Source organism: Lycorma delicatula, chromosome 4 (assembly GCF_047948215.1).
Source record: "Lycorma delicatula isolate Av1 chromosome 4, ASM4794821v1, whole genome shotgun sequence".
NCBI lineage: Eukaryota > Metazoa > Arthropoda > Insecta > Hemiptera > Fulgoridae > Lycorma > Lycorma delicatula.
Window position 1 is genome coordinate 66,513,913 of NC_134458.1, and position 16,760 is coordinate 66,530,672.

Genomic DNA, 16,760 nt, shown 5'->3' on the forward strand with positions numbered 1-16,760 from the left:
TTAAAATGGGTGTTAAAAACATATTCGAAAATGACCGAAATTTTCGATTACTTCTCTGAAGTATTTTTTCTTCAGGGATATAGTAGAATCAGAGAGACAAGAAAGAGCCGTTTGAAGTATTTTTTTTCCGGTTCGGTTAGTCCATGGCGTCAGATCAGTTTTTTTTTTGGCTTGATGATATCAATACATAACCTTGTACATAAAAGTTTTCATGAAAAATGTCATGCCTGACCGAGATTCAAACCCGAAACCCGATGAAAGGTCGAGACGCTACCATTCCACCACGGAAATCAGCGCAGCTGAATTTGTATACATTTATTCACATTTAAATTGACAGAAGTTTAAACGTTTACGAATTTTATCTAAAACATTTTGAAAGGGTTCATTTCTTTGGAGACTGTGTTTTATTTTCTCTTTTCGAAATACATCGAATAAAAAAGAATTTGAGCCAGTAAAATTTACAAGGATTTTGACGACATAATTTCTTGAAAGTTTTGCGTAGGATTCTGAAGAGTTTACGCCTCCTAGGTAAAGTATATTTTATAATTTCAATAAGAAATTTTAAAATGATATAAGTTAGACTAAATTTACTATTGTCTTGCCACCGGATTTTTTTAAATCATTTTGTTAGGAATTTTCCTTTCTCCATCGTTTTTCAGCAATTTTTCATTTCGGAATATTGGTAACCGATAAAGAATTATTGAATTTTTAAAATTGTTCTAGTCGAAATGCGACATTTTGTAAGAAGAAATATTTTATGACTGAGTAATCGGAAATCTATACGGTGCCAAAAATAGTTTTAAGATGCCATTTATCGAGTTATTATGCCGTTTCTGTTATGTATTTTTTAACCCGAGTTTTATTTTATCTTTGCCTAACCGTAGAAAAAAGGTATTATAAGATTTTTTTTTAATTGGCGGCCTACTATATAATATTTGCTAAATATTTTTGTGTTAAACCGAAGCGAGATTCAAATGTAGTATATTAAAATAGTTATTTTCAAACAGGACATCGGATAAACTTACATTGAAGTACTTATATGTGTCGATTAAATTCACCTTTGTCCAATATAGCGATCTTCAGTTAATTTGAATATAGTGCTCAGGGGCTAATGGAAGAAACCCGAGGGATGTTAGTACTGTCGAATGCTGGGACAGCAAGTGCAAACAAACGTGTATACGGCCAATGTTGTTAATTACAAACGTTTCTAGCGTGAGCTGATTGTGTTTACAGTATCTGATTTTGGTTCCCGTGAAAAATTCGACTTTGAAACGGTCACATATATTTGTATCATCTAATATGAAGAAAAAATAAATAAGTTATTATTATGTAGGTATAAATTAAGTGAGCTGCTAATATCGGTCTACTTCCATAAGTACAGATCAGATCTCACTCGAATTTCTACACGCACTAGCGTGTAACACGGTAAATGAAAATGTTATATTTCGAATAAAACAACTTAAGAGAATAATGTCTCGATACCGACATAAACGTTTTTGAACTTCGTGCTCGTTGTGTGTGTGTGTGTATTTCTACCGTGAAAACTTTCAATTTCAATGAGTTTTAGTAGGAATGTTAATTGTATCATAGAACAAAGTAAAATTGTCGGAGAGGAATACCGTCAACTGATTCCGTTATGTATATAAGCAATTGCCTAAAATTACCTTTATATTCTTTTGCCAGTACAAGTCCTCCCTGCGTGAACACGTTAAAGTATAAAGCAACAAGTCGAAGCGTAGACGGTAATATGATTAAAAAACACTCAGCCTCAATTGAAGTAGGATGTACAATAAAGCCTCTTAAATTACATACACCCTAGTTACCGGTTAAATTTTGAAATATCAAAGAAGAGCCAAATCTCGTAGAATTTATTAGCATCCCTGACGATACACGTTGTACCTATGCGCTGATGAATCCTTACAAGCGGGATGCTTATAAAAAGGAGTAAAGGATCCTACGCAATAAAGTTCTTGAATAGGAACAGATGCGCACATTGAAACCATCCGAACAAAAGTGAGTTCACATAGACCGCTAATCGTCTGTCGGGTCTTTAAAGTTGGAAAATTCATTTTCTCTGCTATCCTATCGGGCAAAGAATCCTCAAAATTTTCCTTTAATTTCCAACTATTCGGCCTAAGAACTTGTTCTCCACATTCTCAATCGTCTTACCCGTTTAGCCTTTATCTACATTCTGAGTTACGGAAGCGTGCTGTAAATAGCGTCGGATCAGTAAAGTGTATTTATAAAACTATGCGGTTTCTATTTTAAATTATCTGACTATCCGCTTTACCAAAATCCTCCTTGCTTTTGTTACAATAAAACCTACCTGCTACAAAAAACTAATCTCGGCGTGGTTGTTCATCGAGTAATACTCCCAAGTCTTTGAACCCTAATCTACATCGTGTTTAACCCTAATTGTCTTTACCCTAATTCCATATGTTCCAAATTCCTAGTTCCTAATTCCATGATGATACGTCCGCAAAATGTATAATTAATGCTGAACGGTTCATTTTTCTGGAATGAAAAATTAGGATTGTCTTTTCAACATTCAGAAGCAGACAATTTCTTTCAAACCGATCCTTAACTATCATTACATCGTTTCGCGTAAAAGATCTTCGTAACAAGAAACTTTATACCAAATTTTAATATCTTCCGCATAAATTACTACTTTACATTACAATTTTTTAGCAGTATACAAACTTAAGAACCTATGAGATATCCCTGAAAAGACCTCTGAAATGGACTCTAAATTACTTGTTACACGAAGTTTCAGAAGGCGCTACGTGACACAAATTCTTCTGAAAAGCTAAATTTTTAGTATTACAATTAATAAATTGTAAAGCCTTGTGAAGTCAAAATGCCTCGCCTTCGAATAAACGGACCGACATCTGACAGAAATTCATACTACTTAATCATTGTAGATTAGATTCTTCTGAATCTATACCATTCGATTGATAATAAAAAATCTTCATATGTCTTGGGAAGTCTGCATAATAGTAACAGTTTTGAAATCGTTAATTTGGTATTAAATTATATTCGGTGTTATGATTTCTTCCAAATATTTAAATTTTTGAACTCTGCTTATTTCTTTTCGTCGAAAATTTTAAGGGATTTGAGTTTTGTTTTCTTTGTCATTGGAAAACAAGTTAGTTTTTCATAAAAAATTTGAAGACCCATTTTGTTAGCTTATTCGCTTAGTTTTTGAATTTTAATTTTAGCCTTATTAGTCTCGTCTATATCTCTTGCAAAAATTGTAATATCGTCTGCGAAGGCCAGAATGTTTGTATTTATGAATTTATTTAGTTTGCAATTATTGTAGTAAATAATTATTTTATGAAAGTTCTATTTTGTGAAAATCTAATGACACATTTTGTTTGTTTTTTTTTTTTATGATGGATTTTCTTTAAGTAATGGCTTCATCCATCGATTATTTTTTAAGTCTTTTTACATCATCTCTTTATGCAGATAATTTAGCCGTAGTTAGTAGAAGTTGATCTATAATGAAGGAAGTGTATATGTGTGATCGAGATAGAAGCAAAAAAGTAGAACTTTGAACAAATCAGAAAATATGTATGAATAATATGAACAAAGGGAAAATATGTATCAGAAACGTTGCTCGGGTAAGGAGAGTTTTGCAGATTTTTAGTAGTCGAGTAAACGTGTTTCAGGGGATAAAAACTTTCAGCTATCTGAAAATCAAACTGATCTGTGAAAAAGGTATTTTGAAGCTTTTGAAAACAGGCCTCAGTCTAGAACGGCAAAAATTAAACTGTATGAAAGTCGGGGAGACTGGTTTTTACATAGATCCGTGTATTTTAAGTTCTTTTTATTTTTGTTGTGTTTTATACGTACAAAACAGTTTTTCAAATCTTACGGTAAAATGGGTCACTCGTTCTGCATATCGATCGTAGATGAAAACATAATCTGTGGTGTGCAAACTATCGTGGAGCTTATGACGATTATTTGTAAAAGATTACTATATTTATTCCTTTTTTTATGAACGAACAAGCGAAGCGCACTCGCCTGCTGCGATCGTTTCATACGATATCGATTTACATCAACAAACATTAATTAGATCGTCCGACACGTTTTCGCCGAAAAACCGGATAAATAATACTTTCTATCGTTCATAATTTTTTTACATTATATTTTTTTCTCGATGGAAATTAGTATAATTTATCGCTTTACGCTATTTTTCCCGTTCTTTATTACGGCTATAAAGCATATGTAAAGCGTCTGAGTATAAGCGGCACCGGTCAGAATGTTTTTTACCAGGAATAATGATGTTCGATCTACGGTCGATCCTTTCGATGAAACAAACTCTAAGGGCGAGTATGATCTGCGTTTCAGCGCTTTCGTTTTAGTGGTGTACGATATTATATTCGGCTCAGCGAAGAAGGAGACGGGACCACACTCCCAATTTTCTCTCTCGAGCCTGGCATGGAGTGTTTATTATTCTAAACGATGCCTATTCCGTGTCTGAAAACAATTCTTGTCTCGCGTCGGGTGTCCTAAAACTGTTCGGTTACAGCACTAGAAAGATAATAGTGTAATAAACAGCCTTTTATTTATTTTATAAGAAGTTGTAGTTTATTCTGTTACGGTTTCGCGGATGACTTGAGTTATGTCAAAATTTTCTTTTAGATTCAAATCGGCTATCCATCCTTGAATGATCTTGTAAAATAGAACAATCATTAATGATAAAATAGTAGTAAGATATAAATATAAACAAAGATTACAAAATACGAAGTATCACAAACAGTTATACAGATAATTAATTATCTTTGTAGTTAAACACTAATGATTTTGCTTAGAACGTCTGTTTCAGAGAACAACTAATTAAATATATCACAGGCGGAATTATATGATGTTGGTTGCCGCTCTGACTCTATCCGATTTCGCTTACGGGCGACGTAGTCGGGCGGAAGTTACTGATATTCAGGTTGACTTTGCCGATTTAAAAGAAATTTGTTATAATTCGTAACAAAATGTTTCCAGTAAATTTTTCATTATATTGTTTTAACTTTTCCAAAAATTAAATGGACAGACAAAAATACATACGAAAAACATACTTTCGCATATTCAAATAAAATGTGTGCATTATTTGTAAAGCGTACGATAAATCCTAAAGTTATGGCTAAAAAAAAATTAAATTTTCTTAACTGTGTGTAATTCTTTATCGTATGAGATATAATTATTTCATTCTACTGAATTCAACTACCGAGGATTGAGTCATTTAATTTTTTCGCTACAGAAAAGAGCAACTTAGTCGTTCGTTTAGCACAATTTCTCCAGTCATTTTTTTTTGTATGCAACGCAAATAAACCACCTATGATAGCACTTGTCAGAGTCATCGTTTTCTTTGAGAGCAACGATTTTCGCTGTAGGCCTATGCTCCTTTCGTAAACGGAGTGAACTTATCATTTGTGCAGACTCGTCCACTGATTCGGCATGCCGATAGAAGTATTTTTAATAGGTGAAAAATCTACTGGCCTATTAAACGCTTTTATAAAATTAAAGTTGAAATCGGTCCCTCGGTTTCCAGTTTAAAACAATATCCGCGTGCTGTTTTTAATGAAAAATTTTCCGATTCTTGAAAATTAATTATACAGATTCAAAGGTACTAATATTTGCGCGTAATTAATTTAAGTGAAGTTATCGGTGATTTGGAAATGAAGGGAAGAGTTAATTTCTTGTGTTATCCTAAAAGAAAGAAAACGTAGAAAGAGGCGGGACAAGGAAAATAAGAGTGTCGTGACCGATGAACACCATAAGAGGGTGTGCGTGATCGACGAACATAACTGTCATGTAATGATTTGTAACCTTCTGTAAATGTTGTACTATACCGCTCTCGGAAGCCACACCGATTTAGAATAAAATTAAAATACGGTAGGTAAAATATGGTAAGATTTATTAATTTTTAGTTGCTTAATAGGTGATTTATTTAAAGAACGCTTTCATAAATCGAAGAGATAATAGATTTGTCATCACTCTTAATGAAAGAAATGTTATGTATCATAGTCAGTTATTTTATTGTTCTGTTGTGATCGGATATTACTTTCTGTTCCGGGTTAGTCACAATCTACTCGCTACGTTATACCCGCTGAGTAATTCGTTCATAAATTCTAATTCTTTTATCTCCTTTCGCTTTCCTTATTTTGTAGTATTTCCCTGCATTTCCTTTCGTTTCATAGTCGGCTGTAATCCGTGTACCTTAAGATATAAACCTTTAACTTTTTTCTTGTTTTCATAAATTTTCAACAAAATTCAGTCCTCTCCGGTTTACCGTAAAAATTGACTCTCCTTACATCTAAAAGGTACTTTTTCTCTATCTCTGTGTTGTTATTTTTACCACGTTCTGCTACTTTTTTTGTTTAACCTCCAGGTCCGCAGTTAAACAATTATCGCAGAGGATGAGATGAATACTTTGTAGCGTGTGTGAAAAATGCCATGCCTGACCGGGATTCGAACCTAGGACCTCCGGTTGAAAGGCCAAGACGCTACCACTCGCGTCACGGAGATCGGCCATGTTCTGTTACTGCAAGGCGCCATACTTACGGTCAAAACATATCCCTTATTCCTAATAGGTATTCGGTATAATAAGATTAATTTTCTGATAAGAATTTAATTTTGTTCCCTGTAGTTTACACTTTCTACACGTTCTATGCTTATCTCAACTTATAACTTTACTGCTTACATTATGGGGTCGGTCAACCTTCGAATATAGTATGCTCCCATAAGCTAAATTTTTGTGAATTCCATTTACGGGAAATATTAGGTTTCACTTGAATTTATCTTCCAGTGATGAATCCGTAATATTTTGCGTTTTTTTACGGATCATCCTGTCGCGGAAAGATATTTGCATCAACGGTAAATCTTATCTACCTGGCAATTGTTGCAGTCGGATTTAATACTTATTGGCTTTTAATACCGGTTGGTTTTAATGTTTTATCACATAATATAAACTCCTGGCAAAATTTCTTCCCGGTTTTTGTTTTAAAACAAAAGTCTTTTTATCATTTATGCTAGACAAGATTAAAAATCAAGGCGGATGAATCACATCATCGCTTCACCCGTTTACTTACTAAAATTTGCATGCGTTAGTATTTTGCTCTTATTACAACCACAAATAAATAATTATTTTTTTAATTAATTAAGTTAGAAAAATAATTTTGGTCATATATAATATAAAGCGACCGAACTATACTTTTTATTTCTAGATGCAACCTAATACATTACGTTACGTCGACAAATAAACCGTTCTTGGATTCTTGTTTTCATTCTATTTATTTCATTACGTTTTCTTTTACTTATATGAACTTTTTAACCTTTTAAGATCGTCAGCTTTACAACAAAACAAATTTTAGTCTGAGCGTGTTACTCCGTGTTCAGATTTCAGACTTCAAAAAAGAAACTTTGAAATACTAGCTATTCGCCTCAGATCTTAAAACTCCCGTTCAAACGACAAAATATTTATCACCTCACTTATACATACATATGAATGTCCATGTATTTGTACGTCCCCATGTTCGCTTCAAATTCAAGAACCTCTTGACTTATCTTAATTACTGTTTTATCACTCTTTTTATTACACGGCTACCCAAAAATGAGTGTAATGTATTTAGGGTGTATATATGTATGTTTATTTGTTTGTTCCACCGTAGCAGCTGAACGACTGAACCGATTTAGATGTATGACCCCCGCGTTGGAATCCTTACGTTACCGGGAGTGTCATAGGCCATAAATATATATATTTATATGTATATGTGTGTGTGTGTGTTTAAATAAATTTTAAAAAATTGAAAGAAAAATTATCCTACGTAAATACAAAATTGTCACCCGCACGCTCTTTAATTACTCTATATTAAAGAGCAATGTTAGTTAACAACGATGGTTTTTGCAGTCGTTTTTTTTTTTCATTTTTAATATTTATTGATATTTTAATATTTATTGAACTTTGAGAATAGTATTGGAATAGATTTTTCCAGAATAACTCCGTTATTGAATGAGTGCTAAGGTGTAAACCGGGAGCGTGTTGTACGTTATGGAGTCGTTTTTGTTTTGTACCATTTTAAGTCTTCGACTAAGTCCCTTCTACACTAAACATATCGTCGGCACTTACGATAGGTTTTTAGCGAATCCACCCCTTTCATCGATTTGTCTGTGTATTTGTACGGCATCTCCCGCAATTAACGCTTTCTTTTTAAGAAAAAGGTCTATCTTGTAATTTATGCACTTGGGATGTAGTTTGGCAAAATATATTCTGACGGGTTAAAATAAATACGAAACGACTTTCTTAATCAATTTGCGAATTTTTTTAAAAAATGTTGTTAATTGGAGTGCAGGTAGTTCCACGACTTCTAACTTTTTTTTATGATTTTCTTGCGGGGAATGAATTTAATTAAAAAAGCTTCAAACGGCTGCAAATTAATGCGAATAGAATTTCAAACTACTTTCACGGGAGTCATTAATTTTTAAAGGGTGCCTACGTCCCTTTTTTGGAAACACTCTTTTTTTTAAATGGTATGGATTTATTTTAATAAAATTTAAAAATTGTGTTTCCTTTTGCTTAATGAATTAAAACTGGAAATCGATAGATACCAGTTAACTTAACTTTTTTTTTGTTTGTTGCTTATATCGGCGCTTGCTAATGATATTTTCCTATGCCTTTTCTAATGCGTTAATTTTGAGCGATTTCCTCCGATTTTCATACAGTTTGTTGGGTCGTTATCGTATAGTAATTTAAAGGGTGAATTCACACCCTGTTTGTAGCCGGATAGCTGGATGGATAATTTCTGGTCGATGTAATTGTTTTAACCGTTGCGGCTTATCGTTGCAATAATTATTTTATAAGTCTTTCTCCAATCAACATTTCGTTGATCTGAACGCTTAAATTTTGGTTTATTTCTTTCAGGATTCTAGTATATTTAATAAATTATATCAGTAATGATCCTGAAATTAATTTTTTTCGTTTGTAAAATAGTGTTAGAAATAATACGAACACAAATTAGATCGGATAAATTGAAAAAAGTACATATTTTTTTTTAAATCTGTATTTTTTTGTTCTTAGGAAGTCAGAAAAAAGTAGCTTTAAGGGTTCTAGTTCAAAAACTTACAAACGTTAAAAATGAGTGAAAAGATGAATGAGTTAAAAGATTTACATAAGTAGTTGTTTCTACACGACTGTACAAAAAGGAGTGTAATGTATTTAGGATGTTTGTATGTTTGTTCCACCGTAGCCGCTCAACAGCTGAACCGATTTAAATGTATGATCCCGCGTTGGAATCCCTATGTTAATTACAAAAGTAATTTTTTATAAAGTAAGTTTAATAAACTGAGTTCTTCATTAAAACTGAATTTATAAAAATGATAATTAAAATAAAATTGACTGACAATTCGTTCTTAATTTATTCTCGATCATAATTCATTGTGGAAGATTTATTCATGTATTTAACACACACACACACACACAGCTATATATATATATGTGTGTGTGTGTTAAAATAAATTTTAACAAATTGAAAAAATAATTATACTATATAAAGATAATATGTATAAAATTGTCACTTGCACGCTGTTTAATTATCCTACACTATTAATTACTCGTATCCTACATTAAAGGGCAATGTTTGTCAGGGGTTTTTTTTTGGCAGTCGGGGTTTTTAATATTTATCTCTTGTTATATTGCTTGGTCGAAAATTTCTTCCGGACAAATTTTAGTAATGTAGTGAAATATTATAACTTTCAAGAAAAGTGATCTGACAGTAAAATAAAATTACCCTCTATTTCTTTAAACATTATTATCAACCGTTAAACCTCGACCTCAACATGTACTCAATACTCAACCTCATAAACAGAAAGCACCAAGTAAAATTGTATCTTTACATTTTTCCTGCTGTAGTTAGCGGACTATAATTATTTGTTACAAATATAATTATTTATTTATAAGTCTATGATGAGGTTATAATTTTTTTTTTGCAATATTAACCGTAACTTATTATTTATAATAAATGATCATGACGTAGCTTTGACACAGTTCTATTGAAGCGACTGAATAGAAAGGAACGCGGGACAAGAAGGGAACTGTTATATTCCTGTCTACGATAATATTCGCGTCTTCATCGAAATGAAACCACAACTAGCATTTTAAGGGATATCGGAAGATATAAAACAGTTGTTTGCTAATTTAAGCTGATTTAAGTTGGTTGTTTCAATTATAATTATAATAAATAACTCGTTTACGAATATGTAAAGTAAAACTGCTGATAAGGGAAATTGATGCAAAATAATGAAAAGTTATGCACAGTCGTGTTGCAGAAGTACATTAGCGGCGCTGTTGCACTTGATGAAATTCTGCAATATTAACCAGTACGATAGCTTCACCGAACTGTTTGCAAACCTTGTCGCAAGAGGCCTGTTTGACTGAGTAAATAGAGATTTTAACCTCAAAAATATTTACTACAGCAAATAAATTATTGGAATGAATTCGAAAAAATATGCGGAAATACGGACTTTTAATACGTTTTCTAATGCCCTTTTAATACGTTTGTAATGAATAAAAAATTGTAATACGTCGTAAGTAGTTTTACGGGGAAAAAATTGTTTTCACAACTTTTTCTTATTTCAGTTAAAAAATGTTCAATACAAATCGCTTTTGAAGCAAATCGATTAAATTTTCATACGTCGAGGAACTTTCTACCTCGTTATCGGTGTCGTAAAAATGTTATCCTTAGATAAATTATAATGTAGTTTTTACACATCGGCCCTTCTTCTAGTTACCGTATTTTATATTTTAATAATACATTTATTTAACTGTTCCTTTTATGTAATTATCTTCTGAGCTCATTTTATTTTTGTGTAATCTTGCTTACTTAAATAGATTCGTGCGGTAAAGAAATTATTTTGGACTTTTGAAAAACAGTAACTGTGCAATTAAATCGTTTGATATCCACAGCTTAATGTTTTCTTCGATTGTTTGGAATTAACTGTTGAGTCTTATTCGTTAAATAAACCCACCTTAATGTAGATATTAAGTGACTTGTTGCGTTTGTATTGGCTACTGTATTCGATAATTTTTATCTTCTGTTTACAGAGTGATTCACGTAGTGTTATCTTACCGATACTTTTTGAGCTCATTCTGTTATTAGAAATAATGAAAAAAGTTCATTTAAGCACGAGTTTGGGAACGCTCCATTAGCGAGTTACGTCGAGCGAAAGATTTCGCCCTGATTCCAAAAAAAAGAGTGGGAATCATGAAAGGAAAAGAGTGGAATAAAACCACACTATAATTCTAGGAATCCAAATTAAGGAGTAAACTTGGTAGTTTTTGATCTGATAAATTGAATAAAACAGGTTTCAGAACTATATCTCCAGCAGTTTTCGTAATTCCGACATAAAACAGAACAATTTTCTGTTTAAAAACACGTTTTCTTACGTTTGTAATACAAAAACTTTGTAAAATGATTTAGAAATGCTTAGATTTTATATCAACACTTGTAGAAAATTTAATTCTAGAAAATCGATGCATATAAAAATATAGGTATAATATTTGTGCGATTCATTTTTTAAGAAATTTGTGATTTATATATAGTATAAATGTGTAAGAAATTTAAGCCTTCCAATGTCTGTCTTAAACCGACTATGGGATCTGATATTAAAGTGAATTCAGACGGATAAGATACAGTGCAAGGGAACAGCCTAAGGGCGGGTAACCGTATGAAGATGATGATGATGATTATGTAAATGACGATTATAATAACAAAGACAGTGGAAAAGGTGGGTTTCATTAATTTTTTTTTTAGTATTTTATAATTTAATTAAAAATTGTTTGATTAACTAAATAAATGTTGTATACGTCGTTTAATTCAGTGATAATATAATTTATTGTACGAATTAAAATTAAATAGTTGGTAATGGCCGCTTGCTGCTCCACAGCGTTATTCTTACAAAATAATGTTATATATTTTTTTTAAATCCGCTAAAAATTTATTTTATTTGCAACACATCTCATCTCCCAACCACCTTGTTTGTCTCTTTCCCTTCCTAGACAGGTGAAATGCGTGCTCAATACCTATTTCTAGTTTGTCCATACGTTCTAATTGACGGATCGAGCTGATTTGTTTTATTCTGCTCGGAATGGCTCGCAGATATGTTTTAAACCATCGACAGACCTTCAAAGTGATTTTTCTGTGAGTAATAACCTCGGAAAGTTCCTCAATTAAGTAATAAACTAGGATTTTTTAGGAATGTTCACAGGAAAATCACTTTGAAGGACCGTCGATTCTTGATGACATATCTGTGAGCCGTTCCGAGCAATATAAAAAAAAATCAGCCCGAACAGTCCAGTAGTACGCTCAGACGGACTGAAAATAGGTTTCCACCCCAATTTTTTTAATATATAAAGTTATTTTAATAATAAATAAATTTTATTTGTAAACAGTAGAACATTTTAAACTGTATTTAATTTAGTTCTAATTAAAATTAAAACTAATAGGATATATATATAAAAACAAAGTTTTTGTTCGGATTTGAATGCCGTACGTCCGACTGAAGAATTTGAATATTTTAAAAAGGATATTAAAAAGATATTTCCTTAACTGTATGTTCAACAGGCCCTTCGAATGGCTTATCCTGCTAACTATATTTGCGAACTGTGTGGCTCTGGCTGTGTACACTCCCTATCCTAACAGTGACTCGAATACAACCAACACGGTTTTGGTAAGTAGAGGGTTATAAGTATATTTTTAATATTTATTTAATATTAGTATATTTATGTTATATTTTTACTTCTTATGTGTTAAATATGTTTATATTAAATATGTTAAAAGATGACACGATTTAGAATATTTAATTTTATCTAGTGATAAAATTGGTGGACGTTTCAGAAGGACTAATTTGTTGTTACGACAGAAAAGGGTTCGGGAAGTGCACCGAAATTTACACCGTGCCATTTTTTTATTAGAACGGAGCAAATCGGTCGCGTATTATTTTATTCTCCTTGTGTGAAAATGAAAATCGACTCCCGTTTATTAAACCAGTGGTAGATATCATAATACTAACTTCAATAATAAGTATTACACAGAACTTTTTGTGTTATATGTACATAACAACAAATAACCATCGATTAATTCGTACATAAATAACAGGTTACATAATCTTTCAGTTTTTAACTAATTTTCCTTTAATCGATTAAAATACACATTAATATCACGACTTAAAATTGAGAGAGAAAAACATTAAAATAATAATTGCCGTTTGAGTTTCGGAATACTTTAATTTTTAATTCGGAGAGCCTGATGGACAAGAGGGCTCAAAATTTGTTTGATGCCTTTAACTTCTCTAAGTTAAAACACGGTTTAAAATATTATTTGAATATCGCAGTATTTATTTTCATATATTATGGAAGGGCCAGAAGGCTAGAAAGACTGGGATCGAGGTGATCCTAAACCTCTAGGAAGTCAATAAATTTCTGTTTCCGTGAAGGTCGAATTAATTTTTGAAAATTAAAATTTTGTATGTAACTATATTTTAGTTTTCTTTAATTTACGGGTTAGGAAGCAACTAGATTTGTTCATTTGAACTTCATTAAATTTGTCGCTTTTCCTCGAAAATAAAATACATTCTGAATAAAGTATTGTATTTCATTATGTACAAATAGATATGTTGTATAGAATGAGATACATTCTATTTAACTGTGACAGCCATAAGCACGGCCATCATATTTTCTTAATCTCTACGGGACTAGGTTATCTAAGGAATCAGTATCTTTTTTTCTTTTTTTTTTTTTGAGATGGATAAACTCCATTTATGGGCGCCTAGGCAGTGTCGGGCTCACTAACAGATTCCGTAAGGTGTTACTAAGTGCGTATGTATACCTGTGCACTACTAAACCTCCACCCCTGGCTCCCCATCATTCCTGGACAGCTTAAGAAAGCATTTCATCAAGAAATACGCACTCACACACCAATCATGCACGGAGCAAGAAAAACAAGAATTACACGTATCACGCTACAAGCACACCAAATAGTCGCACAGGTATGGGTATCCTGAGGTAAGGTATTTTTTTATCCCTGAAATCCTTCAGGTTCCAGAGGATACTTTCTTTGTTAAAAAGAATAATCTAAATTTAACCGCATTACTCTTTTTTAACTGATAATGGCCAGAGGGCTAGAGGATTCTGGGAACAAAATGGTTGATCCGCAAAACACTGTTCAGTATTCTGTTTTTCTAAAACGTAAAACACGTTTAGAAAAAAACGTTTCAATCATTTTAATTTTTACCGTTGTTAAAAAACCGATGACCTTTATAAAAACGTTGATGTATGGCTCTTGAATATATGAAAACGGTTTTAGCACGATTAGATTTTATTTTTACCACTTCAACCACTGTGATGAAATAAGGCAGGAAAGAGAGACAGGATAGGCGGTTGGCGTATTTCTATACGGCCAAGATCAAGAGAAGTAACATTGAAGCGGTCGATGAATTTTTCAGATCGGTTCTGTAGTTACTGATATCACTCTGGATAAATTAAAAATTAAAAACTTTTTCTGTTTTTATGTAGTATGATAGAATAGAATATATAGCCTTTTTCATGACCCGATTTAAAATATGGTATCTGTTTCCCTTAGGATATATCTATCATAATGGAAATCATGTTAATTATGATCGGTAAATTGTTATCCATTTTATTACTTATGTTTGTTGTAAAAAGACATTTTGATTAATTTGCAAATTTTTAAGATTCATTAAGAATTAATAAACTTTCTGAAAATTAAATCATAAAATATTTTCATATTTGATGCGGAAAATCATTTCACAGGTTACCACATCGAGCCAAATTTACAAAGCGTTTTTAAAAATGAAAAGAGTCAATTGGTACTACATATATGTAACAATAGAGATATTTTAATAGGTTTTTCTGTCAGTACTATTAAAATCGTGTATTTGTAGGCACGATTGTATTTAAATTCGAGAACGTTACAACCAAACGAACTGCACAAATAGTTATAGATTATTTACACTTACGTACCTAAAATTTTTAGCATTTAAAAGAATTAAGATTACCGCGATCGTAGTTCGTACACGGAATATGAAAGATCCATTCACATCAAACAACATAATTTAAAGTTGTTTCAAAAGAAACTTTGTAATCAATCCGTCATATCACATCCAAAACAACTGACTATTGTTTTTTAATACTGGAACTAAATACAAAATATCGTAATAAATTAAAAATATAAAATAAATTATATATATATTAAATATGAAATTTAAAACAATTTCTTTTTAAAAAGTGTAGGTCGATGAAAGGTAAAACGTTTACGTTTTTTTATTTTATCGATAAGGAATATACCTAAGTCTTAAATATCCAGCGACTTCTATAGGCGCTTAAATCATCTATTCATTCGTTCACGTGTCGTTGTCTCGCATCGCTATAAAACGTGTCTACGATTCTGTTGAATCGGAAAACTAACTTTATTTTTTGAGGGGATATGCAGAAAAGCCGTTAACTTTAAATGTGAGTTATTCCCCGTCGAGTCGTTAACATTTATTCATTTATCGCATGCTCATTCGATATATTATCACTTGTCGTATCCCTTTCGTCGTTCATCAACAATGTAGTTCATCGAGCCATAAAACTGCTTATTTTACTTTAATAATAAATATAATTTTATTTACTGTTTATAACGTAGAGTTCACATGGTATTCGTGAAATTTAATACCTTCTGTTTGATTCATCTTTATTTGGTAAATTTCATAAGAAAACTACCTATTGTTATGGGTACCATGATTCGACTTCCGGAAAATTTCAACATACTTCGCGTTTCGCATCCCCAGACCCTAAAATCACCGTCAATTCAATTATTTATATATATTTCAATTTCTTGTGGACACGATAACTGCTGTAATTTTGCGCCAATCACTTTGAAATTGATAAATAAAATATAACGACCCAATATCTATCGAGTTCGTTAATGGAAAAATCAGACCATGGAGGTAGAAAAGGGAGGGGGCTTTTTCAAAAACACAAAATATCGCTATAACTTTCTTATTAAGTAAAATATCGAATTCGTTTAAAGTTCCTATTATTCTTTGGATAAGGACCTAAACCGAATCTCAGTAAAGATTTTTGATATCACCAACCATTGGCCCAGAGGGTGGAAAAATGGGATTTTGAAGGCAAAAAAAAATCATACCTCCCTAAATAGGCCCAGTATCGAATCGGTTTAAAGTGGTCGTTAGTCCTCTAAACATTAACTAAATTTTTGTGTGAAAAACTTTTGTTATGACTAATCCTTACGGCAAGGGATGACCAAAATGTTGCTGGAATTGTAAGAAGATGGAGCTTGTCGTATGGTAAACGTGTGAAACTTTTTTCACATGCAGCCATTGTCGTATTGTGTAAATTTGAAATTTTTCTTAACTTTAAGGTGGAAATCTTTTTTATCCCCTACTTAGCACCGGTGAAATTTACCTCCGCCTTCCGGCGTGACGAAAAGATTTATATATATATATATATAATTACCATGCGGATAGACTTCGACTAAAGTATGAAACGTTTCTTTTCATAAATATCAGATCGAATATAAAATTAATATCGACTATAGCGATATCTTTTTAAAGCCCTGACTGATGAGCTTTACCTTATTAAAAAAAAACCTCACGTATCGTTAAAAAAAAAGCAAGATATATTACTTTGGATTCGTGAACTCTATAATTCATAGATAGTTTTCGTTTATCTGTTCTTAAAAATGCTGAAA

The 16,760-nt window shown here is 32.0% G+C and overlaps 1 protein-coding gene across 8 annotated transcripts in view; it reads left to right on the top strand.

Annotated features, from left to right (window-relative positions):
* Ca-alpha1D (Ca[2+]-channel protein alpha[[1]] subunit D) overlaps positions 1-16,760 on the top strand; it is a 659,257-nt gene that overhangs the window by 292,867 nt on the left and 349,630 nt on the right. For all 8 annotated transcript variants that reach the window (XR_012756106.1, XM_075363219.1, XM_075363216.1 and 5 more), the window contains exon 3: positions 12,612-12,717. Coding sequence is in view for 7 of the 8 variants with exons in the window: in XM_075363219.1 (XP_075219334.1) it covers positions 12,612-12,717 (106 nt within the window). In the remaining variant the exon portion in view is untranslated. The remainder of the gene's footprint in view (positions 1-12,611; positions 12,718-16,760) is intronic.